This window comes from Rhinopithecus roxellana, chromosome 15 (assembly GCF_007565055.1).
Source record: "Rhinopithecus roxellana isolate Shanxi Qingling chromosome 15, ASM756505v1, whole genome shotgun sequence".
Taxonomy (NCBI): Eukaryota; Metazoa; Chordata; class Mammalia; order Primates; family Cercopithecidae; genus Rhinopithecus; species Rhinopithecus roxellana.
The window spans coordinates 92,177,017-92,189,221 of NC_044563.1; the positions used below are offsets into that span (position 1 = coordinate 92,177,017).

At 48.0% G+C, this 12,205-nt stretch overlaps 1 protein-coding gene and 1 long non-coding RNA gene across 2 annotated transcripts in view; one reads left to right on the forward strand and one right to left on the reverse strand.

Annotated features, from left to right (window-relative positions):
- The window catches only part of LOC104668570 (F-actin-monooxygenase MICAL2), a 245,519-nt gene that overhangs the window by 162,719 nt on the left and 70,595 nt on the right, over positions 1-12,205 (forward strand). Inside the window, exons 27-28 of the mRNA XM_030917640.1 lie at positions 1,842-2,043; positions 6,842-7,008. Coding sequence (XP_030773500.1) covers positions 1,842-2,043; positions 6,842-7,008 — 369 coding nt within the window. The remainder of the gene's footprint in view (positions 1-1,841; positions 2,044-6,841; positions 7,009-12,205) is intronic.
- LOC104668569 lies at positions 305-7,823 on the reverse strand. The gene is made up of 2 exons (XR_748839.1): positions 7,541-7,823; positions 305-959 (listed from the first exon to the last, which is right to left on the reverse strand). It is a non-coding gene; the product is annotated as an uncharacterized LOC104668569 (long non-coding RNA).

Here is a 12,205-nt window from a genome sequence, read left to right on the forward strand (position 1 = left end):
ACAAATGAGAACACAAGAATGACACTGTGGAGAGGGAGGAGGGAAGTGAGAGGGAGCCAAGTTCAGGTGAAGACTCCACCTCAGGGAGGAAAAATGACACCTCTTCTCTGGGCACTGTCCCTGGAGATGAGGTCACCCAGCTAGTTAGTGGCCAAGACAGAGCTGGGCACATTCGCTCATGAACTCATTCAGCAGACACTCACTGAAAGCCTATAGTTCACCAGGTACCACCCTAGCAACAAATGAAAGACAAAAATTACTGCTTACATTCTAGTCATAGAAGAAAGAGACAATAAACAAAATGAAAAAGGAAATTGTACAGTTTATTGGAGGGTGAGACACGCTATGACTAAAAATCAAGGGGAGTGGACAGCACTGAGGGCATGGGCTGCCATTTTAAATAGGATGGTCAGGGCAGGTGACGTTCCACCAAGGACTTGAAGACAGCCAGTGAGTGAGGCCTGCATGGAAATATCTGGGGATTAACACCTTCCAGGCAGAAGCAAGAGCAGTGCAAGGGGTCTGAGAAGGGCATGTGCCCAGAGTGCTGGAGGAGCATCACAGAGGTGCCATGGTGAGGGCAGGGCAAGCCTGGGGCCAGTGCTAGGAGACAAGGTCACGGTATGCACTGGGGACAACATTATGTTGGACTTTGCAGGCCTCGGTAGAGCCTTCAGCTTTCACTCTGAGTGAATGAGGGGCCATTGGGGGATTTTAAGCAGAGGAGTGGCATGATCTCACTCAGGTTTTAATGGAGTCACCCTGGCTACTGTGTTGAGAATATACTGTGGGGGTGGGGCACAGCAAGAGGGCAGGGACAGAGGCCAGGCAGAGGCAGTTTCTATGATCCAAGCAAAAGACAATGGTGGCCAGACCAGGGGTGGGAAGCAGAGAGGTGGTGAGAGGAGTCTGGATTCCTGACGTCTTTTGAAGGCAGACCCATCAGGATTTGCCGATGCCTTGAATGAAGAATGAAAGGACAAGAGCAGTCAAAGGTGCTGGCGAGGTGTTGGCTGGAGCAACAGGAAGCTGAAGTTGCCATTTACTGAGAGGGGGAAGGCTGTAGGCAAGACACGTTGGGTGGGGGGAGAAGATGAAGAACTCCGTTCGGACTTGTTGAGTTTGACGTGTCTATTAGACACCCAGATTGAGATGCAAGTGAGCAGTGGTCTATATAAGTCTAGAATCAGGAATGTCCAGGCTGGAGATAGAAATCTGGAGGTCATTGTTGTCTAGGGTTATTTAAAGCCATGAGACCAGATGAGGGCATCAAGAGCATGAGTGTAGACAGAGAAGAAAAGAGTTTCAGAGACTGAGTCCCGGGATCTTTCAGTGTTACGAGGTCAAGGGAAGAAGGTGGAGCCAGCAGAGGAAATAAATGAGATTGCCAGTGAACTAGGGGCTGGGGGTTGGGCAGGCCTTGCCATCCTAGAAGCGGAGAGAGCTGTTTCTAGGACGGAGTGACCAGCTGGGTCAAATGCTGCTGGTGTGTCAAATAGTCAAATAAGATGAGAACTGAGATGTTACCACTGGATTTAGCAATATGTTGGATGTTGCCATCTTGACAGCAGCAGTTCAGAGACTCGTTAGCCCAGAATGGCCCCTCTGAACATTTCAGAACCTTCCCTGTGGACTAAATGGGATAATCTGTGTCGCGCCCTACATGTGGGAGATGTGCCCTAAATGCCTGGGCATCTGGCGGGCTCAGGGGTGAGGGTTCCAGCAGTGGCACAGGGGACAAGAAGGTCAGCTTTGGAGTGTCTGAGTAGACCCCAGGCCTAGAGGGGTCCCGAGCCCCTGGAGGAGTCCTGCTGGGTCATTCATTTGCACCATCTCTCTAGACCCTGCTCTCCTCTCAGCAGATGAGCCCACCTCCCCCAAGAGGCCGAAGAGCATCTCTGAGCCACAACACAGTGATGTAGAAGGGGACGCCACCTCTCCCTTGCCCTCCGAGTGGACCTCGGTGAGGATCAGCCCTGGGGAGGATGCAGCTGGACAGGATGTGCTGGCTGTGCGTGTCCTGGTCACCAGCGAGGACAGCAGGTATGCTCAGGCTGCTGCCGGATAGGGACAGAAGCAGGGTTGGAGGAGGGGAATCGCATTTGGGATTGGGTCTTCTCTCTACTCGCTTGCAGTGTGGCCTCTCTGTGCTTCCATTTCATCATCTGTAAAATGGTGACAATCATGGTACCCATCTCAGAGGGAGTTGTAAGATTCACAGAATTCATCTGTAGTAAGTGTATAGAACAGTGCCCACACATCATAAGCACTGTAAGTGTTAGCAATTTTTATTTTCTCAGGAAGGGAAAGGGTCTGGCCCCATGCTCTTCCCAGGAGGCAGTGTCATGCTGACTGTAGTGAGGGGTGCAGAATGGGTGTCACCTGTCCCCAGGGCCTGCCCACTGCAAGATGGTGATGCATGGGGCTGGGCAGGCTAGAATGCAGAGTTGGGAACATGAGGAGTGAAGCCCTGGTACCTTAGGTGACTGTTTCTCAGAGTGCTGTCCTCATCACCTGCATCAGAATCACCTGGAGTGGTTATTAGCCATGCAGACTCCAGGACTCCTCCAGATTCACTGAATTCACTCAAGAGGTAAGTCAACAGCAGGTATTGGTTGCTTATTATTTACTAGACTCTGAGGAAATAGCAGTGGCCAACACAAGACAAGGTCCTTGCTTTCCCATGGCTTTCATCACATTGGGAGCCAGCTAGGAAGCAAGTAAGTAGTTAAACAAGAAAAGCATCACGTATGTGCCAGGTCAAGTAATAAAATAGATACATATGCTAGAGAGTGGCTGGTCAGCTGCCTTAGATTGGGTGGCCAGGAAAAGGCCTCTGTAGCAGTTATTGATGTCCACAATAATGCTGAGTGACAAACCAACCCCAAAGCGAGTGACTTAAACCAACCACCATCCATTACACCATGATTGTGTAAAAAAATAGACCAGAGTAAGCCAAGCCTGACCAAGTAAGCCAGGTGCAGCTGGGCAGTTCTGGTCTTGGTGGGCTCACCTGGGTGTTTGGGCCAGTAGGGTTCTGCTCTGGAGCCTGAGTGTCAGCTGGGGTGACAGAGGGCTATTGGGCCATGGGTCTTTCATCCTCCAACCGGCAGCCCAGGCTTGTTTCCATGGCCTTAAGAGAAAGAGGGGAACCATCCAAGATCTCCCGAACCCCAGGCTTGACAATGCACAGTGCTTTTCCAGTTCTGTCTGATTGGCTACAGCATGTCACAAGGCCTGAACAGATTCAACAAGTGGGGAATAGGCTTCTCTCTTTAGGGGAAGAGCTGCAAAGCCCCCATTGCAAAGGGGCATAGATCTAAGGGAAATGATTGCAACCATCTTTGCCGACAAATTTCCACAGCCTCCCTGAGGAGGTGACATTTAAGCTGAGAATTGGTTGGCAAGAGGGGACAACCATGGGAGAAGGGGAATGCAGGAAGTGACGACAGCTAGTGAAAGGCCCCTGGGTGAGAGTGAGCGTGTCTCAGAGGTAAGAGAAGGTCAGTGTGGCAGGTACACCCTGAGTGGGAGAAGAATAAGAGATTACACCAGGAAGGAAGGCAGGAGCAAGGCTTATAAGACAAGGTAAGGAGTTTAAATTGTGTTCCAGGTATCCAGTCATGCATCACTTAATTAGCCAAGATGTGTTCTAAGAAACGTGTTATCAGGTGATTCTGTCATTGTGTGACCATCATAGAGGGCATTTATACAAACCTAGATGGGTGAGCTCACTCCACACCTGGGCTATACGGTATAACCTATTGCTCCCAGACTACAAACCTGTACACTGTGTTACTGTACTGAATGCTATCAGCAACTGTAACACAATGGTAAGTATTTGTGCATCTAAACATATATAAACATAGAAAAGGTACAGTAAAAATATGGTATAAAATATTAAAAATGGCTCACCTACATAGGGCACTTACTATAAATGGAGCTCACAGGACTGGAAGTTGCTCTGGGTGAGTGAGTGGGTGAGTGAGTGGGTGAAGGCCTAGGACATCGCTGTACACTACTGTAGACTTTATCACACTGTGCACTTACGCTACCCTACATTTATTTGAAAAATATTTTTTTTCTTCAATAATAAATTGGCTTACTGTAACTTTGTTACTTTCTAAACTTTTTAACTCTATTGTAGTAACACAGCTTAAAACACACACACATTGAATAGCTGGAAAAATATTTTCTTTCTTTATACCCTTATTCTATAAGCTTTTTTATTCCTTATTTCCTAACTGACTGGCAGCACTGTAGGTTTTAAACCAGCATCACTGCAAACACGTGAGTGATACCTTTCCCTACAATGTTAACAAGGGCTGCGACGTAAATAGTTGATAGGAATTTTTCCGCTCCATTATAATTTTATGGGATCACCATCATATATGGGTTATATCGCTGACTAAAACATCATTATGAAAGACATGACTGTAATTCAAAGATGTTTTAAGTAGAAGAGTGACATCTCATTTACAGTTTTCACAGATCAGCAGGCCTTGCCTTGGGGAATGGATGAGGCAGGGGTGTGTGAGGATGAAGGCAGGAAGAGTAGGTGGGAGTCTGCAGCTCGGGGTCAGGATGGGAGCAGTGGAGATGGATTTGCTAATGGACTGAATGAGAGGGAAAGAGAATTTCAGGGTCCCTCCCAGAATTTTTCTAGAGTGACTGAATGGCTGGTATGGTCATTTCTAAAGTTACCTTGAGGTGGGGAAGATTTCAGAGAAGGTGCAGGTTAGTGGAGAAAGTCAAGAGTTCTGTTTTGGACATGTTGGGTTTGAGATGCTGGTGTCTGTGTGGATGTCAGGTAAGTGGTCGAATATGTAAGTGTGAAGTTCTGGGAAGCACGGCTGGAGATGATTTTAGAGGCTATTAAAGCCCAGGGCTCTGATGAATTGCTTCCAGAGTAAGAATATCTTCCTGTAGACAAAGAAGAGCTGGGCTCAGAAGAGAGCTCTGGGGCATTTGAACATTCAGTAGGCAAGTGGAGAAGGAGCTAGCAAAACCCACTGGGAACCAGGAGATGGCGGGTGGTGGAAGCCAAGAGAAGAAAGTGTCTCAAGAGGGAGGGTTTGGTTCTCTGCATCAGAGGCTGCTGGAGAGCCCAGTAGGATATGTATAGAGAAATGACCTTTGGACTTTCCAACAGGAGGCTCATTGTTAACTTGGACAAAGTGGCCTCAGTGGAGTAAAGGGGTAGGTGTGGGGGGAACATGCGGGGAAAGCAGGGGCTGCAGTTGTAGACTACTGGCTCTTCAAGTCTTGACCATGCAGACTCTGGAATGGGGCTTGGGAACATAGGCTTGAGCATCCCACAGGTGATTCATTCTGATCCCCAGAGAAGGGAAATGACCTGCCCTGGATCACACAGCCTTCAGAGTCTTCTAAGCCTCAACATAGGCAAGCCTGTTTCCATAATAACAGGCATAAACCTAACTCCAACTAGCTTCAGTAACAAAGGCAAATGCATTGGCTCATGAGACTGGGAAGTCCAAGGGTGGTCCTCATTCAGGCAAGGCTGGAACCAGAGTCTCAAATAACCACTCTCCCTTCCTGCCTCTCTGCTGCTTTTACAGCCATTGGCAGAGAGGCTGTCTCCACACATGGAACTCGGCTACTGAGGGTCTCAGACCATATCCATAAATTCATGTCCTCAGGTCAGGATCTCAAGGCAGGCCCCCAACTGCTACTCCCACATCACATACTTCCCTCTGGGAACAGTCGGTGAACAGGACTGGGGCACCATGACCAGCCAGGCTTGGGCACTCTGATGATGGCTAAGGGGTCTGCCATAGACACAGGTAGATGAGTGGCAGGGGCCTTGCGGAAGGAACCCTGCTAGATTTCCACGTACAGAGAGTGTGTGCATATATATAGTTTCACTAACACGTCACTGCTTGGCCGGTTTTGTACTTTCCCATCCTGGAACTGTGTGCTTAGACTGCCCCTCTCTCTAGGACACCCTGCCTCTACTTCTTTGCCACTTGAATTCCTACCAGTTATTAAAGGCCCATGTTAAATACTACTCACCCCTCACCCCCACCCACGTAGAATTTTCCATTCCCTTATCCATTCCATGGGGAAGAAAGCAGTATTTAAATGCCTGAAGTTTCGAGACCAAGTCCCTAATTATGAGCTTATCTGACCAGACAGACCTTGGGAGTCATGCTCTGGGACAGGTGCAAGTGAGCAGAGCAGGCTTTATTCAAACAGCTCCTCATGCATTGCTGGGCCCCTTCTGCTCTGAGCCAAGCCTGTATTGTTCTGCTCTGAGCCAAGCCTGTATTGTTCTGCTCTGACTGCCATAACAAAGCACCACAGATTAGGCGGCTTAAACAACAGAAATGTATTTTCTCACTGATTGGGAGACTGGAAGTCTGAGATCAAGGTGTGGGCAGCTTTGGTTCCTACTGGAGGATTGGAGGAAAGGATCTGTTCCAGGCCTCTCTCTTTAACCTGTAGATGGCGTCTTTTCCTGTCTGCATAGTGCTTTCCTTCTGTGCATGTGTGTGTCCATACTTCCTTTTCTTAGAAAGATATCAGGTGTATGGGACAAGGGCCCAGCGTAATAGCTGCATTTTACCTTAATGACCTCCTTAAAGGCCTTATCTCTAGATGCAGTCACATCTGAAGGTACTTGGGGTTAGGACTTCAGCATATGAGTTTTCAGGAACACAATTCAACCCACAACAAAGTCTGCAGCTGGGCTGTGGGCACCCAGGACTAAGCCCAGGCCCTCCAAGTGTGCTGGAGGAGTGCTGGGCAGGACACAGTGTGGGTGTATTGGGGCGTGGGTTCTGGGGCCCCGACTCGTCCACCCACTCCTTCCTCCTTCCAGCTCTGACACAGAGTCTGACTATGGTGGCGGCGAGGACTCCCACACAGAGCCCTGTGAAGAGAAACCCCGGTGGCCAGAATCCCCGTGTCTACCGCACACCTCCCTGAGGGAGGCCCTGAGCAGGGCGGTCTCTCCACAGTGCCCTGAGGAGCCCAAAACTGTGCATGGTAAGCAGAGAGCTCACCGGGCTTGATTCTGGGACACGGGGAGGGAACAGAGACCCCCACAGCTGAATTTCCATCATGGGGGACCAGGTGACAGGAGGCCTCGCCCTTAGGCTCCAAGGCAGTGGGACTAGGACCTCTGGGGAGTGGGACGCAAGTGGCAGTGAGGGGACTGGACCCAGGCCTGGTTTCCCTCTCCATGAGAAGCTCTGGAATCCCAGTGGGGAAGATGTCACGGGGCCTGGCCGGCTGTGGTTGGTCACAGGCCGGCAGGGATCAGGAGCCCGCAGGTCCCTTTTGCCTGGAGTGATTTCTCTCCTGCCTCCTGTGTGGGCACCTCCTTAGGGGCCCCTCTGGCATCCCATAGCCCCTGAGGGAAGGGAGCTGGGCCGGGCTGCTGTTGAACAACATGCGACCCTGGACAGCATCATCTCCCTGGGACCATCTGCACAGCACTGGGGCCATTAGCGGTGTTTGGAGCTTGTGGGTTGCACCCAAACTTCTACACAGTAATTAATGCACTTTTACTGCGTACCTGTAATAAGCCAGGACTTTTCCCATACGTGTGGCCCATTTCATCCCAGGATGACCCTGTGGGGTAAGTAGTACAAAGCCTGTTTCACAGGGGAGCAAACAGGCTGAGTGGTCTCCCGAAGTCTCAGCCCGTGCTGGTGACATCGTCCAGCCACCGCCACCCAAGCTCTGGCTTACTTAGAAGTAGCTGTCTTTAGCAGCCCAGCTTGTGTTTAATACAAAGTTGACCTGGAATTGAGTGTTTTGATTCAGTCAACAACTTGGGACCAAATCGTCTGATTTATGGGCAACATCTGGACGAGCCTGGGAAGAAACAGGCTAACCTGACAGAAACTTGTTGCCCAGTGGCCCCACAGCCTTAGCCTGGGAGAGCAGGAGCTCAACTTGTCCTGCACCGCCACCTGGTGGTCAGGAGTAGAATTGCCACCTGGTCCGTGAAGTGTTCCCAGGAAAACGAGGGCTGGGGCAGAAAGAACTCATATAGATAATTTTAAATCCTGGAAATGTTGAATTTACTCTAGAAATGTTTAATTTATCCTCATTTTTTAAAAAGTGACACTTTTAAAAAAGGACAGATTATCATCCAAACACATTTGTTAAGTACCATTTGTGGGGCTGTGTAGAGAGGCTCAGCACTGGCACTGAATCGAGTTCTCTCCTGTGCCCAGCTGGGTCCGGTCCTACCTCTGGTTACTGCGTGGCCTTGGTGTACCCTTGCATCCTCCTGGGCTCCAGCTCCCCATTTCCAGATACGAAGTCGGCCTGCCTTTCATCCCTTCCCTCCATTTCCCCTCCAACTGCCAGAGGGTTTTAGGCAACTTACAAGAAAAACATAAAACAAAATTGTACAACTATAAATGTGAAAGATCAAGCCTCAAAATCAGATCTAACAAAGCCAGTTTAGGAGGGATATACCCCAGAGAGGCAGACCATAATCCTAGACAGTTGCTCTCGTTGAATCATAAGATTGATTCTGAGCTTTCTGGCTTCCAGCGTTCAAAAGGAAACACAGAACATCATTATTCTCATTGTTTATGAGAAAAACATGTATTGGTTTGCAGCAGGTCTCTGAGCAGGCACAACTTCTCCTAATGCTTAACTCTGTCGACAGTTTCCAGCTCGTACTGAATACATGATATTGAGAAATGTGTTAGATTATGTCTTAACAGTTCCTCAGAAAATGCAGCCCTCGTATTCTTGAGGCTGTTTCTTACAGCGTCCCTTGCTGGAAGGTGAGGGCATGACCAAAACAAACAAACAAACAAAACAAAACAAAGAAAAACCTGACTCAGCGATAGCAGTTTTCTTAGTGGGATGGGGTTGGGTTGAGAGACGAGTTGGGTTGCGTTGGGTAGTGAGATCAAAGCATTTTGTTTCTGGCAGTCCAGTTTAACTCCAGAATAAAATATAGAGTAGATAAGTGGGTAGACTGTGTGACTCTCAAACAATTCTTTGTCAAGTTAGTCTTCATCAGTCGTTGTTTGATCATTGCTAGGTGAACCACATTGTACAGTTAAGCTCTAAGTGCTGTGCTTTGTGTTGCTGGTTATGGTAACCCTATCACTTTACCAAATAATGCAGGGTTGACCCCTTGTGTGGGTTTTATGGAGCTTCATTAACTACAATCCTCACCTGGATAAATGCCTCCAAGGTAGACCAAGGGAATGCCAGGCAAGACCAGGATATTGCTTTGAAAAGACTCCTGGTTGCAGTGTGGAGTTTTAAAAAAAAAAGACTCCAGGTTGGTCCAGCCATGCTCATAGAAGCATTATTCCCATTAGCCAAAAGGGGGAAGCAAATCAAATGTTCAACAGACAAAATGGATAAACAAAACACAGTATATCCATACAGCAAAATGTTATTCAGACTTTAAAAGGAAGGGACTCTGACATGCGCTACAACTTAGATGAACCTTCAAAGCATGCTACTCAGGGAAGTAAGCCAGTCACAAAAGGACAAACATCAGTTTGGGATGAGAGCAGAGTTCTGGAGATGGGTGGTGGTGAGGTGGTGATGGCTGCACAGCAGGGTAAGTGCACTTAATGTCACTGAAATCTAGACTTAAAAATGTATAAGTAACAATTTTTATATCATGTATATTTTTTCCACAATTTTTAAAAAGACTTCTGGGACTACCTTGGCACATGAAGGCACCTATTACATCCTCAAAATTCACAGAGCATGCCCAAGAGGGTGGCCTGAAATACAGCTCACACCCTATGTTGTGGAGGCTGCAGAAAGCCCCCTAAAACATCGGGGTCAGTGATTCTTGACAATCTTGTTTAAAAGGCAGATTCCCAGGTTCTCACCATCAGAAATTCAGATTCAGTGGGTCTGGCGTGGGGTCAAGTATGTACATTCTGTGTAAGCATCCCCAGGGGCTTTGGCACCGTGGGCCATGTTCTACACTTTGGGGATTTTGGAAATGCAGCTTTGTGGAAGGCCTGCCTAGAGGAATTCACTGTAAAATCCACGCCCAAGCAACTAAATGAATAGATCTAGTGCATTGGACTCTTGGCTATAAACTAATTAGATTTAGGAGAACAACCTGCCCCAAATTATTCTGGCTTAGAGGAATCGGTATTTATCCATTTTTTTCTGGCAATAATTTGATAACAGGATGGTCCAATGGAATATGGAGGACTCTTATCAGTTTGTAATAATAAAAGGATATCATCAGCACCACATGGCAAAATACCCTCTGACTCCTTTTACAGTGGGTCATGCACTAAGATCTCTGAAAGTGCTCCTTTGAAATAAATAAACACACATAGAATGTAAGCTAAGAAGAAGGGATCAGCCCACTTTATGTTGCTCAGCATTACTAGCCACCCTATTGTTCCCATTGTGGTCAAAATGTGTGCATGTGTGCTCTATTAACACCAGTGACGGAAAATCTCTCTTGAATTTTAGCCATTTCCAATAGGTTCCATTCCACAAAGTTACAAGCTAAGAAGAAGCAATTAGAGCTTTATGCAATTTTTTATTTTTTATTTTTTATTTATTTATTTTTTTTTTTTGAGAAATGTCTTCATTAAGTGATCAAGAGGCCAGCTTTGGCCAGCAGGATGTAGCTGTGCTTAAGACCTGCTTGCTCCTCATGCTTGGAAAGCCCAGCCAGCCAGCACTTGGGAGGGTAGGCTATCCATCTCCTCATGGGGAGCTGGGAAGACTGTGTGCCCATCCACACAGGCTCCTCCTCAACCCCATGGACTTGATTTTGAGAGTAGGCCTGTGGGATTGGGAACCTGCCAGACAGAGCAGGCATGAAGCGCCTCCAAATGTAACCACCCAATGGGTTCTCCTTGCCTGCTGCCTAGACTGAGCTGATTTATCAAGACAGGGGAACTGCAATAGAAAAAGAGTTTAATTTACACAGAGCTGGAGAGTACAGGAGACCAGAGTTTTATTATTACTTAAATCAGTCTCCCTGAAAACTTGGAGGTCAGGGTTTTTAAAGATAACTTGCTGAGTAGGGGTTTGGAAAATGGGGAGTGCTCATTGGTCAGGTCAGAGATGAACTCATAGGGAGTGGAAGCTATCTTCTTGCACTGAGTCAGTTCCTGAGTGGGGGCTAAAAGTCCAGATGAGCCAGTTTATCAATCTGGGTGGTACCAGCTCATCCTCTGAGTGCAGGGTCTGCAAAATATCCCAAGCACTGACCTTAAGCTTTATAATAGTGATGTTAGCCCCAGGATACAATTTGGGAAGATTCAGAATCTTGCAGCCTCCAGCTGCATGACTCCTAAACCACAATTTCTAATCTTGTGGCAAATTTGTTAGTCCTGCAAAGGCAGTCTAGTCCCCAGACAGGAAGGGGATTTGTTTGGGGAAAGGGCTGTTATCATCTTTGTTTCAAAACTAAACTATAAACTAAGTTCCTCCCAAAATTAGTTCAGCCTACGCCCAGGAATGAACAAAGGGTGGAGGTTAGAAGCAAGATGGATTGGTTAGGTCAGATCTCTGTCACTCATAATTTTCTCAGTTGTAATTTTTGCAAAGGGCATTTTCACAAATGGAGTAAGGGGGAGAGAGGAGCTGAAGGAGCTGGTCTTGAGGAAGGAAAGCCCCCAGGTAGTGGTTGACACATGTGCTCCACAGCCTGGCTGCTAAGAAAGAGTTCCACTGTGAGACCTGGCAGGGAGCGGAATATCTAGGACTGTTTCTAGACAGAAAGAAAGACAGAGGGCTGGGCCAGCTGGGCCTTGGATTTAGAGTCCTGGATTCAGACCCTTTCTGCCTCCATCTCCCACACCCACATCATGCCCTTGGGCTTCCTTTCCGTTCATGCTTCCTGGCCCTCCCTGTGTGCACATTCAGATGTTCACCGTCCCCATCCTTTCTCTCCTGCAGTGATGGAGGTGCAGAGGCCTGAAGCCTGAGAATGCATCTGCAGGCCTTGTATGGGAATATGGAACGTGTGGACCCCACTGCCCACTCTCACACCCTAAGTGACCAAGACCTGTTTTTCTTCTGCATATGATGTTCATTTTGCTCAGCTAATCCTCAAGGCCCAGCTGGCAGAGGGGTCTTCCATAGGAAGTACAGTGTCCCGCAAATATGTTTCCCTTGGAACCACGCCAAGGGAGGGCCACAGCAATGATGGTCCACAGTCTCAGTTAAACCTAGTTTCCAAAGGGTTTGGGGGGCTTTGTCAGGAGAGGGG